This window comes from Lepidochelys olivacea, assembly GCF_965140295.1.
Source record: "Lepidochelys olivacea isolate rLepOli2 genome assembly, chromosome: 27".
Classification (NCBI taxonomy): domain Eukaryota; kingdom Metazoa; phylum Chordata; order Testudines; family Cheloniidae; genus Lepidochelys; species Lepidochelys olivacea.
Genome location: NC_140437.1, coordinates 12,195,916 through 12,215,257, shown reverse-complemented (window position 1 = coordinate 12,215,257; position 19,342 = coordinate 12,195,916). Strand labels below are relative to the sequence as shown.

General features: G+C 52.1%; 1 protein-coding gene across 1 annotated transcript; it reads left to right on the top strand.

The window, feature by feature from the left end:
- Positions 1-2,650: 2,650 nt before the first annotated feature.
- DLX4 (distal-less homeobox 4) lies at positions 2,651-13,096 on the top strand. The gene is made up of 3 exons (XM_084616086.1): positions 2,651-3,096; positions 8,676-8,869; positions 11,884-13,096. Exons 1-3 carry the CDS (start codon positions 2,787-2,789, stop codon positions 12,133-12,135), a joined length of 756 nt encoding a protein of 251 aa, XP_084472212.1. The 5' UTR covers positions 2,651-2,786; the 3' UTR covers positions 12,136-13,096.
- Positions 13,097-19,342: the final 6,246 nt, after the last annotated feature.

The window sequence follows — 19,342 nt, the reverse complement described above, 5'->3', positions numbered from 1 at the left end:
AAAGAGGAAGTATTTGTCGCTCAATGATCTGGCTCCCTGGGCCACATCCCCTTCCTCCTAAAGGCTGAAGCCCCCCTGACAGGACATTGCACTGCCCAGGAAGGAAATCCTGCACATGGCTTGGTCTGGGGGTAAGGACCCTCCTGGAGGATTATAATGAACGCCCGGCTACCGATGGGGAAGCGGTCGGGTTCCAAGGGCTCCAATTCCCATCTCCATCCTTGGATGTTTATCAAAGAGCTTGCCTGCCCCATGGTAGAGCCGCCTGAAGGAATTAATGTTCTGTATACGGCCTATCACAACGGGGTCCTGATCCTGGACTTGGACTCCGAGCCGCCAGCGCCATGCCAATAATCAGGAAAAACAATGTAATACAGCAATTAACAGGCCTCTGGTAAGTCCCACCCAAGGGCCTTATACCAAAAGGTGCAAAGGCTCCACTTTTCTCTGATCGGTTTTGGAGACAATTTGCTGGAACCTGTTTTTGTTACAATTGAAAGTGGATGGTCAGATCCCCCTCGCCCCATGAAACCTACCAACTGAGCATCCCCAAAGCCTTCCTCTGGGAGTGATGGGCTCTTGCTGCCATGGATGGGTTAAGAGGATGCCGAATCTCTCTGAAACTCTTGCGCTTCAAACCAGCTTCAGCAGGGCCTGGAGTCGTAAGGTGCGGGTTTATCTGGGCCATGTAACAGTGGTAGGGGTTCCCGCTGTCTGCCATACAAATCCCCTCATTAAACACCAGCTCAGGGGAGCTAGACATGTTACGAGCGGGGAATAACGTTTGCATCGGCCCCCGTTCCTACTTGCAAGGCTGAGGATGCACCAGGAGAAAGAAAAACGAACCCTGCACCACAGCCCGAGAGGGGAGGAGGGTTAATGGGGGGGGTGTGTTCTTTTGAAGGAAACTTCTTCCAGAAATAAAAGCTTGAAAGAAAAACAAAGGCTTTTGGAAGAAACAGCTTGGAAGCTCCAAGATTAACCCCCCTGATTCGCAATCCGTGTTCATTTCAGCGACGGATGGGGGCAACATCGCTGCCAGTTTCGCTGGTGCTTTTTGGCTCTAAAGAGAGTGGGAACGGGTCCCACTTTGCAGAGGTCAGCAAACACCCTTTCCGCCGGCCTGAGCGCCCGCAGAGCCCGGGCCCGATCCCTCATTGCTTTGCAGCGCGCCTGGGCGGACACATCTGCGCGCAGAGAGCGCCGAGCGCGGGGTGGTCTCCAGCAGGAGTGACGCCTGATTCTCAGAGCGGGTTCTCAGGCCATGGCTAGCCAACAGTGTACCCTCCTTTCCTTGTCTCCCCCCCCCGTCAGTATTCATCTCTTGTCTTTGTACTTAGAGGGTGAGCTCTGTGAAACCGGGACTGACTTTTTGCTCTGTTTGTACATCTCCGAGCATCATGGGTCCTGCTCCTTGATGGGGGCTCCTCAGTGCTATAATTAAAAACAGATTTAAAATGTTTTATGAAAGCTAATGTTAAAATTATCTAATGCACAGGTTAAGGAAAAAGTGTCTATACCTCTAGGTATAAAGCTTAAATTACCCACAAGTACTAAAGTTTGGTTTAAAAGTCATAAAATACATATAGGACATAATCGGCAATATGCCAAGTTTGGGTTGATAAATGTAAGAATAGAGCGACGCTATTAGCACCCAAATATTCGGGTCCATCACTCCTAGGAGGTTAGACTCAGAGTAGCTTGTGGAAAACAAATATCGCAAGGAGTGTGGCTTGTCCCCCAGGAATGGAGAATTGAGGGTGGACTGACTGGCCCTTTACACCTCTCTGGCTGCGTCAAAGCTCCTTAAACTGGTCAGTGGAATTCACACCCCTCCTGTCAGTGGAAGACTGTGTCAGACTCCTCCAGGAAAATCCCCTTTCAAATCTCCTCTCAGCTCCGGCCGCTTTTCCTGTCAGAATTGGTTGGACAGCTCTGATGAACTGATCCAGCCAGTGTTGGTTTAATAAGGGCCCCAGCCTCCTTCTTCTGCCTGTTTTGGGTGGAGGCGGTGCTGGGGGGAGGGTGTCCTATTCCCCCTCCCCCTTTTGATTTGCTGTTTTGTTTTTAAGTGGAGCTGGCTGACATTTTTTTCAACTTTCAATGAAATTTGGGGTGGGGGGGGTGGGAAAAGTAAAATATTTGGACTTTTTAAACCTCTTAAAATAAAACCAACTCAGATAAACAAATTTCTTACTCTGCCAATGAGCTCAGGGGGCTGAGTCTGCCCTCACTTGCCCCCGGAGCAAAATCCATTCAAGCCCGTGGGGGAGGGACACGGGTGGAAAGCCAGCGTGAGCTCCTGTTGACAAACATTTATGCTAAACTTCTCCCCCCCCGCAAAAAAAATAGCCCAAACCTGTTGCTCCGGTGCCTCCCCTCCCCCGGTCCCACGGCCTGGCTTGCAGGAAGGCAGCTGCCATTAGCCGGCCTGCTTGTTAATTACCGTGATGAGGGGCTGCCCTCAGGGCTCCGTGACGTCACTGGCCGCCTGGGCCAATCGGGGAGGCCCGGGGCGGGGCGGGGAGGGCGCAGGGGGAAGCCCCGGGGCGAGCTCTGAGCAGGAGGCTGCGCTGCGGAGCCTGGATGTAGCCGGCGGGGGGGGGGGGGTCCTGCGCGGAGAGCTCCGTGCAGCCCGGGCCGGGGCGGGAGAGGGGCGAAGCGCAGCGGGAGCAGCGGGGCTGTGCCCTGCCCCAGCCATGGCTCGCCCCAGCAGCCGCCGCCGTCGCCCGTCCGGTTGCTAGCCCCGTGCCGGTCGGGTTGCGCGCCCGGGCCTGGGCTCCGCGATGACTATGAGCTCCCTGGCCGAGAGCCTGCTGGGGCCGGACCCCTCCAAATCCGCCTTCCTGGAGTTCGGGCACGGCCACCCGCCCTCGCCCCAGCCGCCGCCCTCCCCCAGCCTGGCCCACGGCCACTACCCCCTCCACGGCTTGCACGAGGGGGGCCCCTTTGCACCCTACGGACGGTCCGTGGCTTACCCGTACCCCGGCTCGGCTGGCGGCACCCACCACCCGCACCATCTCCACGGCAGCCCGTACCTGTCCTACCAGCAGCCGGCCAGCGCCCTGGGGCACCGGGGCAGACTAGAGGAGACAGGTAAGGGGGTGTGGGTCTGTGCCTGTGTGTTGGGCATACTCTATTCCAGCCCAGTCCCTCTGGGGGGGTCCTGCTAGCCTCCAGCGCCGGTCCACTCGTGTAGCCCCCTCTCTGTGCCCTCTAGCCCCTTGCAAGTGCCCTTCCGCTGTCCACCCCCCAGGCCCGGGCCCCGGTTCTCTCTGGCTTAGTCTATAATCCAGCCCTTTGCAGGAAGAGTTCTTTTCCCCCGCTGCTACAAACAGAAAGTATCTGGCAGTTCCTCCGACCCAAGCATCAGACCGAGAGGCGAATCTCTGCTCAGAGTTTGGAGTTGAAAGTAGCCTTCTCCTGGCGCAGGAGACTTCTGCCCCCCCCCCCCCCTCGCTTGGCTTGTCTCAGAGCACCTAGCTTAGCCCTCTCTTTAGCTAGGGGTTTACGCCAGACCTGCTACAGCTTCCTTTTGCGAGTTTTCTAAAGCTCCCCCCCCCATAAGGGAACAAAATAATAATTTTGACAAAACCGAGATGCTACCTCTCCCCCCCACAAACAAACAAAAGAATTACAAGCTCAGTGGAAATCCTTTAATAGGAAAACTGTCTTAAGTTCTCTCCCCGTTTATGAAAAACATTGTTTCTGTTAACTTGGTACGCTCGCAATGCAAACACGAATTTTTAGGACAACTGTATTTTCCTCCACTTAAAAACGTCTCTCGCCAGCAAAGGAACTATGCGTTGGATTGCAGGGGCCTGGGCATCTCTCCTGAGACTCTGGGTTGACGAGGGCTGTGGGTTTTTTTGTTTTGTTTTTGTTTACTTTGGGACATTTTCTTTAAAAAATACGCACTGGCTAAAATATCCCAAAAACCTCTCTTCGCTGTTAGATTGGAAACATATGCCCCTTTACCAGAAAACGTCTCCTATTTGTTTCTGCATTTTATTCTAGATCTGCCATGGAAGCGATTTTCTGAAAAATAATATCCCTCCCTTTTAGCAAGGAAGAAAACCCGTCTCCGTTTTCCTATGCTCCAGGGGTAAAATTCTGGCCCCATGGAAGCCAGTGGATGTCATTGAGTTTAATGGGCCTGGGATTTCCCTCCAGAATTTTGCGCACACCCAGAATGACCTGTCAGTTACCCTGGTGTATCTGTCAGATTTATCTGCAATGGCCCAGAATTGGAGGCTGACGTACAGAAGGAAGAAGAATGCAATTGTTTATTTTGTAACAATTAGACTGCATGGCACCTTGTTAATATCTTTCATCGCCTGGCTGCAGAGGCGAGGCCTGCATCCGCCATAAAATACACTTAGCAATGTTTAATTTTAATACAACACGGGGCTGGATGTTTGGGAAAGGCATACACAACCAATCCTTTCCATTTCGTGTATTTATATTATTTAATGCCAATATCCTTTAATTGGCACCTGTCAAGATTCCAGGGGCGATACAAACCGGGTTCATGGCAGATCAGCCGCATTAGGAAACTTGCCATAAAGAAGCCGCTTAAACAGTCCATTGTTCTTTGGGCACATCGCTTTCTAAAACGAATATGTTTACACCGCCCGTTTGGAGCTATTTCGTGCGGGCAGCGAAGTTCTTGGAACGCTCAGGGGGGAAGTCGTTTTAAAAACGAATTACATATGTATTACGTGAGGGTAAAATGCCAAAATATTTAATCACGGGGCATAGGCTAGCAGCAAAGGACTGCATAGAGATGCCACAGAGAGCAAAGAGCTGGCAGTGATATAGTCCTCATTTAAAAAAGAAAAAAGAAAAGTCCTAGTTGTAAAAATAAAACAAAAGATTTTGGAGTGACTATCGGAACGGATTCTTTGGTAACGGAAACAATGTGGGCAGTTGCCTTAGCGATTTTTCCTGGGCTTTTAAGAGCCCCTGTAACAAAAAGTTAGTCATTAAAGTGATCCGTGCACCAGGGGAGAACCTTCTCAAATGGAAGAGCATTTCGCTAAACCTAGGCAAGGCCCCGTCCTGCCCCTGCGTTCATCCAGGTTTAACTGCCCAATGTTCCTTCGCAGCAGGATACGGTCCTAAGTGTCTGCAGACCGTAGAGATCGAGGAGGCCAGATTCTGCTCCCCCCTTCCTGGAGTGACTCCGGATTTACACCAATTTCACTGAGAGCAGAATTTGGGCCATCGTGTAACAGATTAATACATTCCGAACTGAGCCTGTTAGTCACTGCTGAGACCGTACTGCCAACCAGAACAGCAGAGAATCTCCCTGCGGGACAGAAACCCTTCCGGAGGGTTTTAATTATTAATTGGGTTAATTATTAATTAGTAGTAGTATTTTCCCCGGGTTGGGTTAAAATTCAAGCTCTCTTCTCGTGAAGCGTTCAAATCTAGAACTGAAGTGACTCTCTCTAACCCTTTCTACTTTCTTCGAAAGCTCCCAGGAACAAATGAAGGACTGAGGGCGGCGGACCGCGGAAGCAAATTTAGATGAATCAGTTGCCCATAAATTTCGGGGAGCCGGAGAGAAGCTAACTTTGAATCACGAAAACTTCTCCCGGCTGCTTTAGAACTGTGGCAGGGGGTTGGCGGCTTGTGTAACCCTGGCTAATGAGATATGTCCTTATTTATTTCAGTATTCCCTTTGCAAAGAAGAGAACCCGCATTTATTTGCCAGTGTTATACCAAGTCTCAGGGGGTAGCCGTGTTTGTCTGTAGCCACAAAAACAAGGAGGAGTCTGGGGGCACCTTAAAGACTAACCGATTTATTTGGGCATATGCTTCGGTGGGTAAAACTCCCCACTTCTTCAGATGCATGCTATTTCTGATTGCACCTAACAAGGGAAATCCCAGGCTCCATTCAAATTCTGCCTCTATTTGGACTCAAATTTCCTCCGCAGGTCATGGGTTTCCATTTGAGTTCCTTTTAAATGTTCTGCTCACTTCCCAGAATACTAATTCGATACGCAGAACAAGTCACGGGTCGTTAATATATTAGGAACGTGTGTGTATCTATACACCCGCCCAGTTAATTTATTGCCGTCCAGATTTAAGGAGGAATTATGAAACTGACATCTATTAAAAATTATTGAATCTTTTCACAGGTTAGGCTTCATCTCGTGGGGAAACAAGAATCTTTCATTTTAAATTCAGATCCATTGGTCCAAAGAGAGAGAGAACACAAATCGATTGGCGAAACATTTTCTGATGCTAAATTATTCTAGTGCAAATCCGGATTCACTCCACTGCCGCCTGGGTGAATCCACCTGAATTACTCCGGGTTTAGATCAATGTCATTTAGACCAGCATCTGGCCCTTTCACAATAGCACGATTTTCAAGTTTTTGATTTCTACCCTGCAAGCGAGTTATTCACTGAAAGAAAGAAACAAACTAGTAAACGAAATATCCATGCAACTCATGGGCAAATCGGCTTTAAAATGAATTCGACAGGACGTTAACAAAACCACCGGAGAAAGGGAAAATGGGCTAACAGGAATTGTGCAATGGGCTAACAGGAATTTGCTAATTAGCGTTGAGATTTTATATATGAGATTTTACGGCAAGTTCTTTTGTTTTGAAATTAAATGATTCCTTGAGGGTTTTTTTTAAAATTATATTTTACTCTTCTGTTGACTCAATGCGCCCTCACGCTTTCCATTTGCACGTACAAATCTCATAACGATCTCGTCGATTGAAAAAGAAAATTGCCATCAAAATTAATTACAGTGTGGAGCAGCGTTTCGAAGCTGGCTGGAGAATGAGAAGTGAATAAGTAGCTCATTATTTTATAACAAATTTATACCCTGCTTTGATGTTACCCACATAAACTTAACAGAGCAAAGTGCCCTGCCCTGAATTCTTTCTATTCAAACTTCCCAGTGGCTTGAATTTTGCGTGTATAAAGACCGTTTCTACAGTTTGCAAGTTATATAATCTAACATAAACTAATCTAAGTTATATAATCTAACAATGCAGCGCTGTTAAAAGACCGAAGTGACGTTGGCAGGGGTGTCTCCAGAACTTGATTATAAAGTATAAACGGCCCGGCCTGAGAGATGAAGCCGAATTAACAAAAGGAAGCAACAAATACATAGACCAAGATCCATGGGGACCAGTTCTGGGGCAGATCTTTAGCTGATGGGAACTGTCAGACCTCATTAGGGAGTTATTACAATGCAGGGTAGCTGCGTTAATAAAGTTAAGCAGGGGCTTAAAACTTTGCAGGAGAGGGGCTTCACTTTCGAAGAGTCTAAACCGGGAAGGAACCCCAGACGACGCGCTATATGGCTTTGGGATATTCTCCGCCACCTGCTCAAGGGGGAATGGCCGGAGCGGGGGGGGGGGGGGGGGCGACAGACACCTAGAAATGGAAAGCACAGAGCGGCCTATGCAGAGCGGGTACGTGCGACACCAGCAGAATTCATAATCAGCAAACTCGGATAGGGAGACGCCTCTACTTTGTGCAGAACTAATAAATGTCTCCTCATTACTGCTAATTAAGGGACTGTCACGTGGCGGAGGGTCTGCTCCGTTGCAGGGAAGAAAGAGGTTTCTGAATAGGATATATGGCTAAGTGGCTTAGATTTACCCTATAATACTTGATATAATATGCCACTTATTTACAGGATCTATTTTATAGCTGTTGTGGGGGGGGGGAGTGGGCGGAGGGGGGAGGTCACGGTCCTGTCCGTTTCCCCCCCCTGTTTCCCTGCCCTGTCCGATCGATTGGGATTTTTAAAATACACATTGTTGGGAGAATTTAAGCAGTATTTTACACACACAACCCCCGGGCCCCCCGAGACAAGCCTTTGATTGAAGGATCTTCCTGTAGAATTGGGGGCAGCCTGCGGACGGGCTGTACCACGCCCCAGCCAGCCCACCACCTTCTCCGGGGGAAGGGTCGGCTGTGAGACCGTTCAGGAGCATCACTTGGGACTGATACAATAAGGCTGACACCTCGATGCGCCCCCAAGCTTAAACTTCCCGGAGCTGTAAATCAATAAAGACCAACAAGAAGACACACCGCTTCCTTTGCTCCCCTTAGGCCCGATTGAGCTGTCAATCCGGAATAAGGGGCGATTCTGAGCGGTGGAGCGGATTTGGCCTCGTTCTCCGATAGGTGACCAATAGACCACGGGGCTCCGAGGGCTTCCCCCGAGCCAGATCATGCTGTCAATTACTCCCCTCCAACTGCAGAATTTATCCAAATTCCCCCCCCCCCCCGCTTCCTTCTTCCCAGGCCTAGGAAAAATCTCACACACAGAAAGAGACGAAACCTCTTTTCGTTGTTTTAAGGTCATTTTGCAGCGTTTATAAGGGTGATTAGGGGACCCGATCCTGGGCCAAGAGCGTCTTTTGGCGTCAACGAAGTGTGTGGGAACCAACCTCTGGCATTTAAACAGCGTCCCACGCCATATGGGGGTGGCTCAGCCCTGGGATGCTTCCCTCCCTTTGTTCTTCCCTGTGGATTGGGGGGGGGGTTGGATCTCCGGGATCCGCTTATCACCCCTTTCTGGCCTCTCTGCGCCAGGCTCCCCTCCCCCCACTCCGGAGGCTGCCAGTCGCTCTCGCTTTATCGAGGCTTTTCATCCACCCGTCATTTATTATTTTTTTTATTTATTTTTTTTTCCAGAGCACGAGAAAACCACCGTGATCGAGAACGGCGAGATCCGCATCAACGGCAAAGGGAAGAAAATCCGCAAGCCCCGCACCATCTACTCCAGCCTGCAGCTCCAGGCTCTCAACCAGCGCTTCCAGCAGACCCAGTATCTGGCCCTCCCTGAAAGAGCGGAACTGGCAGCGCAGCTCGGACTGACCCAGACGCAGGTACCGGCTGGGGAGAGCCAGAGGGAATGGGCTGAGATCCAATCCAACCCCTACTGAGCCCTTGGCAACAGCTGGACTTTAGCCACGGGGCCAGATTCTGCTCTACACTGGAGCGAATCCGGATTGACTCTGAATTTGCGGGGGTGTGACTGGAAGCAGGGTCTGGTCCTGTCTCTCTAACGTACAACAAAATAGTAGGCAGAGTTGCGTTTGGTTTCATTAAGTCACATCTTGCTCTCAGTTACAGCCATGAAAGTTCAGAGCTAATTCGGATTTAACCCTGTGTAGAGCAGAATCTGGCTCCATCTCTCTAGTGTGTAAGAAATAACAATGCATGCTGTTCCTTCCGTTTGCTTTCATTGGGCCACTTCCAGCCTCTGTTCCATCCCTGTACATCAACAGTTAATTCGGATTCATACTTGTTTAGACCAGAATCCCGCCCTGCCTTCTCTCACACATCGCCACATCTTTGTAAATAGATCATTCCAAAGTCTGCTCAGAAGTAAATCTGGATTGACTCTACAGTTGTAGGGGTTTAACTGAGAGAAGGATTTGGCTCGAGGAAAATCCTAGGAGCCCTGCAATTCAGAGAACAAGGCCAAATCACCGGATGGATGGAGCTCAGTTCTGTCCCGCTCTCCCTCTGGCTTCCCTGGGGTAACTCTGGGCTGGATTTGGTTCTGCACCGTCTCTCTCTCTCTCTCTCTCTGTGAGAGATGATTTGTCCTTAATTCCGGCGCCTTCGCCTCGGCCCCCTTCTGCCGCATGTGGTTCCCATTCGCCCTCTTTCTCTGTCTTCAAAGCCCTGTGGAATTGCTCCCGAGCTGAGAGGCATTTCCTTTAATTGTTCTGTTATTTCTCAGCGAGGATGGGGATGTTTGTCTATCTGAGGTTGACAAACTCTTCTGCAGGGTGGGCGGGGAGAGGGGGGATACTGCCTGCCAGGGAGAAACAGCCCCCCTTTGAGCGGCTGCTCAGCTCTGTCCCCAAGGAAACCCGGAGCTCGGCTGGTTTCGTTTCAATTTCATTTACGTGCAGAAGAAACAAATCAGACAACCGTGAAGCCTCGCTCGGGAAGCCCAGTGGTCCCCGGCACACGTAAACAAAAACAAAGACCAGAAACTAGCCCCAACAATGAGATTGGACCGAATGCTGGCTCTCAGCCGTGTGAATTCGGACTCGCTCCTTTGCAGCGGAGTGACTCCGGATTTACAGGGATGGAATTTGAGAGCAAACTCTTGGCCGCCTGGCTTAAAAATAGTGTAGAGGAAACCCCGGAGAAATGAGCAAGCAGGGGCTTGGGGGAGGCAATCGGCTGATTGAGTAAATCCTGTCCCCATCTTGGGGCCCGAGCCTCAGCTGGGCCGTGGCTCCGCACAGCTGGATGGGAACGCGGGGCAGGAGCAAAGAGAGACGGGTGAACGGCTTTGAAGAGAGAGATGCAGACAGGCAGGCGCGAGGGATCAGTCCACAGCCACGGGCAACGAGATTTAATAATCATCATCACCATAAAAAAACAAAGGAGGCAAGTGAGGACCTGCAAAGCAGCGCCCTGTCAAAAGAGCCAGTCAGCTGCGCGCTGCGCGGCGTTACGAAATGGGGCTGAGCCCCCCCCACCCCGAACCGCAGCGCGGTTCCCCCCAGCCCGGCCTCCTTTGCGCTCCCTCTCTCCTCCGCCATCCACCCCGGTGTCTGCCCTAGGCGCAGTCCTCTCACAGTCAAAGCAGAAGCCCCCCCCCCCCCCGGGAGTTTTGCCACTGTCTTCAGTGGCGCCCGGATATTTTAAGGCACTTTCCCAAGCATCGCCCCGGACACAGGCTCGGGCTCCAGGAGCAGACCAGCCCGAGGCGCTGCGCAGAGACGCCGCCTAAGATGCGCCTCTCGCGTAGTCACCTGTTCCTGAGGATGGGCCCGATCCGGCTCCTATTTCACTCCGAAGCCAGCACTCCCACCCCCCCTGTGGGCTTCCACGCCAGCTGGAGCGGAGCCAGGGTGCGTTAGTTTCCCCCAAGTCGGGCGGGCCTTATGGCTGGCGGACCGCCCGGGGGCACCCCGAGGGAGGCCGGTCGGTAGCCGGGGTAGTCGGCACCGATTCACGGAGAAAGGACCTGAGCTCGGGAAGCCCCGTCCGCGGCAGGCTCCACGCCCAGCAGCCGCTTTGTACGCCAGAAATCTCACAGCCGGGGCGCTCCACGGGGCCCCCGCCCTACCCTTCGCAATTAGCCCCCCCCCGGCATTGAATCAGCTACTACAGCCCCCCCCCTCCCCCGCACCCCGTCATTTCTCTCTAGCTCCTGGGAATCTGCGCTTTACAATAAACCAGCAAACTCCCTGGTGCGCGCTGGCCCCCTCCGTTTGGAAGCAGAAATCAATTAAAAAGCTTTCCTCTCCAGCCCAGAGTCTGCTCCCCGGCCCCCGCTGCAGCGGCCCCCACGGGGCCCAGCTGAGGAGCGGACGCTTGAGACTTTGGGGCGCGCCTTCCACCTGAACCCAAGGGTGCCGAGGCGCTGGCGGGAGGTAGAAGGGGCTGGGGGGGGTGGGGGGGGGTCAGTCAGCACAAAGCGGCAGGCCTGGGAGCGGAGGCAGGTCGGGAAACCGGCTGCCAACTCATCTCCCCACCCCGCCCCTGGGCCCCAGCTCAGGCGATTCAGGGCTTTGGGGCTCGTTTGTAAGACCAGACCGGGAAAGAGCTGGGGGGGGGGGGATTTATTTTGCCTTGCAACGTATGTATATTCTCTCTCCTATTTCGGGGGTGGGGAGTGACAAGCCGGAGAGATATTGGCAGGGAATCCACACGCACTCCAGACCCCCCCCCCCGCCCATTCTAGCTGCTAATTGAGTATACAGCACCCCCCCCCCCACACACACACCTGTGTAGTTCGCAAAAAGAAAAGGAGGACTTGTGGCACCTTAGAGACTAACCAATTTATTTGAGCATGAGCTTTCCTGAGCTACAGCTCACTTCATCAGATGCATCTTTGTAGTTAGGTGACTCTTTCCTCTCCTTGTCCTAGGTCAAGATCTGGTTTCAGAACAAACGCTCCAAGTACAAGAAGATCATGAAGCAGGGCTCCAGCGTTCAGGAAGGGGAGCACCTCCACCACTCTGCATCCTTGTCCCCCTGCTCACCCAACATACCCCCTCTCTGGGACGTTTCCATGGCTGGCAAAGGAGCCCCGATCCCTCCTAGCAGCTACATCAACAGCTTTGGACCTTGGTATCAGCCACACCAGCAAGATGCCATGCCAAGACCACATATGATGTGACACTGGGCTCTGCCTTGATCCCTCCTCCCCACCCACCCCCAGAAAAAGAAACACAAGCCCTCAGCTCTTTGAGGAACTTATGAAACCATCAAGTCTCCGGGAGTTCCGCCGGCCACGTGGGAAAATTCTCCAGGCCTTCTCCTGAGAACGTGGAACCTCTGTGAGGAGTTGATGCTGACATTTGCATAGAGCAGAGGAGAGCAAAGGCAATGATGTTATCCCTGCCAGGAATAAAGAAAACCTACAAAGAAATTGTTCACGAGTCTGGGGACGTGTTCAGAGACGGGCTTTTTTTCTCCTCTGCTCCTCAGAAATGTAAAGAGGGAGGAGATGATCCTCAATGGGCGTTAACTGGTGCCAAGTCAATGGAACTCGGGCAATTTACATCATCTGACAATCTACCCCCCCCCCCGAAATCCCTCCCTCTCTTGGATAAAGACTTTATCGACTATCCAATATTACCCTCCTCCTTTTTTGTGCTGTAGGTAGCCCATTCTATACACATCGACAGATTTCTACTTGGAAAACTATATATATGTGTATATAAATCTCTCTATAAACTCTTCCATACTGCAAAGCAAATGCTCACTCCACATTTGAGTGTCCTGCTGTTAATATTTTTAAAGTGCTTTAATACCAGGATTGTGTTTACAGACAGTGACTCAGAAGAGTTTGAGGAATGTAATTTCCCTCCAGGCCTTTTATAAAGCACCCCCCCTCCCCCCCACCGAAAGGCAGAGAGAGAACTTGTTCGCGTTCAGTTTTATCCACCAAACAGTGGGGATTTCTTTCTGGAAGAATTTGTGATTCGATTTAACACACATTCTCCACATTCATTCGATCTCTAATCCCCTCCTGTACCCGCCCACCTGAAGCCATGGTTTCTCCCCTCCTGGCTGGCAAAGATTTATTTATAAATAACATTTTGTTATGATGTTGTTTCTCTTTATAAATAGGATGTAAAGCTGTATAGTAAATGTCTTTCCTTCCATCGGTTTTTGCCCCTCCCAACCCTCCCCCCACATTTTATAATGCCCATTTCTAATGCAATTTTTCAACTCTGGTCTAAGGAGGGGGAATAGGTATTCCCCTGGTCACTACAGGAAAACGTTGAGGAGAAATGTTTTCTTTAACAAGAATTGTTTCCATGTTTTCCCAGTAAAAAGAATCCAGTGGGGGGTAGGATAGCCCAGTGGTTTGAGCATTGGCCTGCTAAACCCAGGGTTGTGAGTTCAATGATCAAGGGGGCCATTTGGGGCAAAAATGGGGCTTGGTCCTGCTTTGAGCAGGGGGTTGGACTAGATGACCTCCTGAGGTCCCTTCCAACCCTGATATTCTATGAATACTTGCTTGGATTTTTGTTCTGATTGCTTGGGACAAGGGCCTGCTGGCTGAGGATGTTTGCGCGGGCGCTTGACTTTACTACTGGTAGTAAAATGTAGGCAGCAAGGGACCGAGATCTGCGAAGTAGAATCAGGGACCACTGAGCTCCAGGCTGAACAAGCTCGGGGGGCGCAGAATGAGCGTTTTATTTCCCTAGGGGCCCGATCCAAAGCTCCTGGGAAGCTTTTTGAGGGACCTAGGGCAGGGCTAGAATTTCCGATGCGGACAATGCAAGCGAAGTGCATTTGTGTTTTATGCTATGAGAAAATTCCGGTTGGGGGGTTATTACTGGTTTATTATTTAGCTCTCCAGCTGTGCCGAGGAGTACAGGGCAAAGGGAAGCCTTTCTCCAAGGAGAAAAGGAGGACTTGGGGCACCTTAGAGACAAACACATTGATTTGAGCATAAGCTTTGGCGAGCTACAGCTCACTTCATCGGATGCAGGGGAAGCTTTCTCCCATGAAAGGAGTGACTCCCTCCCCCAGGCAAACAAAAGGCAACAGGAATTCTAGGCCCTGATGTTGCTTCCAGGTTAGTTAATGGCCAAAAGTCCCTTTGGTTTCCAGGTTACAGGAGCCGGGCTTACTTTTTTAAAGTTAATCTCCTGTGAAGAGAAATGGATACCTCCTTTCAAATATAATTGTTTAAGAAGCACACCCCCCCCCATCGTCTCTTGCTGGCTTTCCCATACCCATCAAATGTCCGGGTTGCCAACATCACAAAAGAGCCCTGGCCAGTCAGGACCAGCCTTGCATCTTGGAGGTGACATGCTACCAGATCCCAAGTACTTTGCGCAGCTGGGGATGAGGGGAGGGTGCTGGAGACTCGGGCTTCAGGGTCCAACATCTGTAAGGCCCCATTTTCAGAGAGGCTCGTAGCCCGCCGCTGGGCACCCGCAAAAATTAGCTCAATCGTCAGGCTGGTGCGGAGGAGGAAATACCGGGACATTATTTCCGAGAGAGGAAAATAATCATCACACTTATTAATAATACTAATCATACCTACCTCTGGCGGCTTTTAAGAATTCCAGGAACAGGATCCCGCCGCATTATTAGGCGGGACCAGATTTTGCTCTGAGGTGTAAATCCGGAGTAACCCCCCCGTCCAGTGGCTCCGGATTGACCGCGGCGGCACTCGGAGCAGCTGCGGGCCCTGGGCGCCCTTTCAAGGCGCAGGATCGAGCCTTCCGCTGGGGCGGGGAGTGGGGGGGGGGGTATCTCCGCTCCGAGGGTCCTGCTGTGGAAAGGGGAGTGGCGGCGGCTGAAGCTGTGGGTGCGACCCCGCATCCAGTTGGAGGGAATCTCCCAGCAGGATAAGTGGGGGGAGGGGCGCGATTTTGCCAGCTGTCCTTTGAGGGGGAGGCTGACCTAGGGCTCTGCTCCCTTCACCATTCAAGGGTCGGTGTAAACACCTCCAAATTATCGCTGGGGTGTAATTAGCGCCCATTAAATCTCGCCCAGGTCATTAGATCCCCCCCCCCCCCGCCACCCCGCTTTGTTATAGTCTCTGGGAATAAAAAGAACCTTTATCCCCCGGGCTCGGTTTCGATTTCTCTTTCATTCCTCTTGGTCTCCGCAATTTCCGAGCGAGGCCACATTAACAAGGGCTCCAAGTATTTCTATGAACGAAGGAGAATCTTTGACTCAAGCAGCTCAGACGCACACAAAGACACTATCGATTTCATATGTATCTTGAAGGCATGATCTGCACGAGATAGACGGATAGATGGGGTGTATGGAGATGGACGGATAGATGGGGTGAATGGACGGATAATGGGGTGAATGGAGATGGACGGATAGATGGGGTGTATGGACGGATAATGGGGTGAATGGACGGATAATGGGGTGTATGGAGATGGACGGATAGATGGGGTGTATGGACGGATAATGGGGTGTATGGACGGATAATGGGGTGTATGGAGATGGACGGATAGATGGGGTGTATGGACGGATAGATGGGGTGTATGGAGATGGACGGATAGATGGGGTGAATGGACGGATAATGGGGTGAATGGAGATGGACGGATAGATGGGGTGTATGGACGGATAATGGGGTGTATGGAGATGGACGGATAGATGGGGTGTATGGACGGATAGATGGGGTGTATGGAGATGGACGGATAGATGGGGTGTATGGACGGATAGATGGGGTGTATGGAGATGGACGGATAATGGGGTGAATGGACGGATAATGGGGTGAATGGAGATGGACGGATAGATGGGGTGTATGGACGGATAATGGGGTGAATGGACGGATAATGGGGTGTATGGAGATGGACGGATAGATGGGGTGTATGGACGGATAATGTGGTGTATGGAGATGGACGGATAATGGGGTGAATGGACGGATAATGGGGTGAATGGACGGATAATGGGGTGAATGGAGATGGACAGATAGATGGGGTGTATGGACGGATAATGGGGTGTATGGAGATGGACGGATAGATGGGGTGTATGGACGGATAATGGGGTGAATGGACGGATAATGGGGTGTATGGAGATGGACGGATAGATGGGGTGTATGGACGGATAATGGGGTGTATGGAGATGGACGGATAGATGGGGTGTATGGACGGATAATGGGGTGAATGGACGGATAATGGGGTGTATGGAGATGGACGGATAGATGGGGTGTATGGAGACAGGTAGATGTAAAAATCCTGCCTTTACGACGCAGATCGATGCCCGGGGAGGCTGAGCTTTGGCTACCCCTCTTTTTAGCGTCCCACGCTCATGCAATCCTTCCTTGTTTTAAACTAACCCGGATCACGAAGTGGCGTCAGCCCCGGCATTGCACAGCAGTGGGAGACAAGCCGAGAAACAAAACCGCAGGCTACAAATGCGGATGTCTTTACCTGTGCGGCTGAGAACTTCCTAGGTAAAAGGAGAAGCCGGTAAAAGGCCGGGGCCCCGATTCGCATTGGTTCTGCACCCTGCGGGGTCGTGTGTACAGGTTAAGGCCAGAGGAGATCGTTTAATCTGGCCTCCTGTACGTCTGCACCAGCTCAAAACGGATGTAAAATGCGACCCACACCCATTTGGTAGCTTTTAAACCACGCTGCACGGATGTGCATAAGTGCCCAAGGTAATGGCCCCTGTATTACCGTTCACCATTATGGATTATTATTACCATCGCGACTACGAGCCCGGGTGGTGGACCAGGGCCCCATGGTGCTCGGTGCTGTATCAACCAACACAGCTTTTCATTCCTCCCAGCGCGAACAGACGGGTAAATTTCACGTGACTCCAGGGTCACTTTCTGGTCAGTTTCACATTGTTGTTCCCAGGCCAGCTTCGGGATGCAGACAGAGGAGGTGCGAGTTGGTTTTAACGCTGATGTCACTGGCCTTTTCAAGGGGCGTATTTCATTGATTCTAAAGTTTGCAAAAATGCCTGACCCTCCCCCCCCGCCCCCCACTACATTTTGAGGGCCAGGTCTACTTAGAAGAGTCCCTCTTAAACCAAAGGAAGGAATTTGATTGTCAGCTGAATTCTACCTTCTGTCGATTCCCGATAGTTTAGACAACTTTCATGTCTGGATTGGTTGGGGGGGGGGGGTTCCCGGAGACATGCGGTTGCTGGAACTGGGTGCTGTAATGTCTGTGGGGTTCCCCTACTAGGGAGAACATATTTGAATGAATGCACTGAATGCATCGGATGAAGTGGGCTGTAGCTCAGGAAAGCTTATGCTCAAATAAATTGGTTAGTCTCTAAGGTGCCACAAATACTCCTTTTCTTTTTGCGGATACAGACTGACACGGCTGTTACTCTGAAACCTGTCATATCTGAAAGGGAGTGTTGGCAAAAACAGGGGTGGGAGGAAAGAATCTGACAGACACTCCAAACCCTGGACGTGAGGGATGGGGGGGGGGATGATGAAACACTGTCCTAGTCACAGCCTCCTCCCCAGGTACGACCCCAGTGGCACGGATTTATTTGCTCCTGTTGCTGGGAAAGCCGCACAAAGACCCTGGAAGCCGCCGGCCTCTGGTTCGTCCTAATATCTGCCTGCAAATGATCAGGCAAAAATATAAGCGGGAATGCACGAATTGGTCGCGCTGCTAAGCGGTTAGATCAAGGATTAGCTGCGCTGGGGGGGAGGGGGGAGGAGGATTTCGTTGGTTCGTCCACCCCCGAAAAATAAACCCCAATAAGTTTCCTAAGCCGGCGCCCTGCGCAGCCTCCGCTACCATGAAGACGCGCACAGATGGAGCAGTGGAAGCTGGCTTTCTCGGTTCGGGTCCCGGCCCGCTTTGCCAAGCCAGCCCCGCACCCCTGGGGCAAAGCGGGCCGAGCGACCGGAGCAATGCTCTATCCCCCAGGCCCTGTAGCGACAGGGGGAAATGCGGTCCAGCATGGAGACATATTTTATTAACAGCCAAAGATGTAGCTCGAGCCCACCCCGGCGTCCTTTACCAAACGCCTTGACAAGCCCACCTGCGTGGAGTTGCCAATTAGCCAGCCTCTCCTACTTACAGGAAACCCCCCTTTTCGCACCTGTCAAAGCCTTTGCATGATAACACCATTTACTTCTTTAACCCCCCCCCCCGCCCGCAGGGGAAGATATAGCCGTGCACATCAACAGATCAGAACTGGGCTCGGAGCGGAGATTCCCGGACATCCCAGCGCGAGTCAGGTCATTAAAAACCCAGAGCGGGGTGTGCGGTGAAGGAGCAAGTCGATTGCAACCTCTTGGTCCGGGCTGGTTTCTCTGGGGCGGCTCAGTGGGTTTGTTAGGACAAGGCGATGGGGGGGTTATGACTGGATTCAAGCGCTTAGACACCGCGTCTGTTTAAAGCGCCGGCCGCTGCCGCTGTAGAAACTTCGATCCTGGTCCCCCGGCCCCGGGGGAAAGCGGCTCCCGAAGCCGCTTTCTCTCTTTCGCCTTAGGAGGGAGCGAGGACGCGAAAAACCCGTTTGTTTCGCCGCGCGTTGGTCCAGGAGCAGCGAAACCCGGCGGGCAGGAGAGGGAAACGCACCGCGGCGTAACTACAGAGCCGCCAAACCAGCGGCCGACCCGGGCCCAGCAACGCGAGCACCCAGATCTTGGTGGTGGTTTGGGGTTTTCTGGTTCAGGAGACCCGTGGGGAAGAAGGGGTCTAGACCTCCCCCCTCTCCCTTAACATCTGCACAAACAAACCCCGCTGCTGTTTGAAGACAGTCGCCGGCTCCTCTGAAATGAAGGGGCAATTATGGTAATTTTGGACCGAGGCTGCTAAGTTCAGGCTCCCCCCGCCCCGCCACCCCCTTTCAATTGGGGTAATTGCGAGCAATTTGCAGCCGTTGAAAATGTCTCGGTTAATAAGCGAAGAGAAGGGGGGGTGGGGGGTTAAAGAGGAGGGAGACGGAGGAGGGGAGCATGCAATTGAGGGGCAGATGCTCCCACTGGGGAATTTGAGCAGTAGGTCGCCTGGCCATTTCGGGAAATGACTCGCAGGTGCGGGATATTCAGACCGTGCGTGGGGAAAGCCAACGGCGGGGCTCAGCGCTGGGGGACATTAAGTGAGGGAGAAATCAAAATAGAAACCCCGGGGGGCTCTGCCCTGATCACAAGGCAGGGGAGAAACGGCAGGTGAAGGGCAAAGTTTGGCAGCTCCCCCCAGCTCTCCCGTCCCTGCGAGGCGCCCGAAGGGGGCAGATGGTTTAAAGCGCTCGGCACCCGCTGGGATCGAATCCCAAGGCGGGGCGCGGAGGGTTTGAAACCCCGGCCCCTGGAAACGGAGGGAACTGGCTCTTTTTAAGCCGTGGTCGTTGAGAACGATTAAACTCCTAAATCGGTTCCCTTCTCCTCTGAACGGTAGCAGCTCAACAAACGGGAAGCGTTT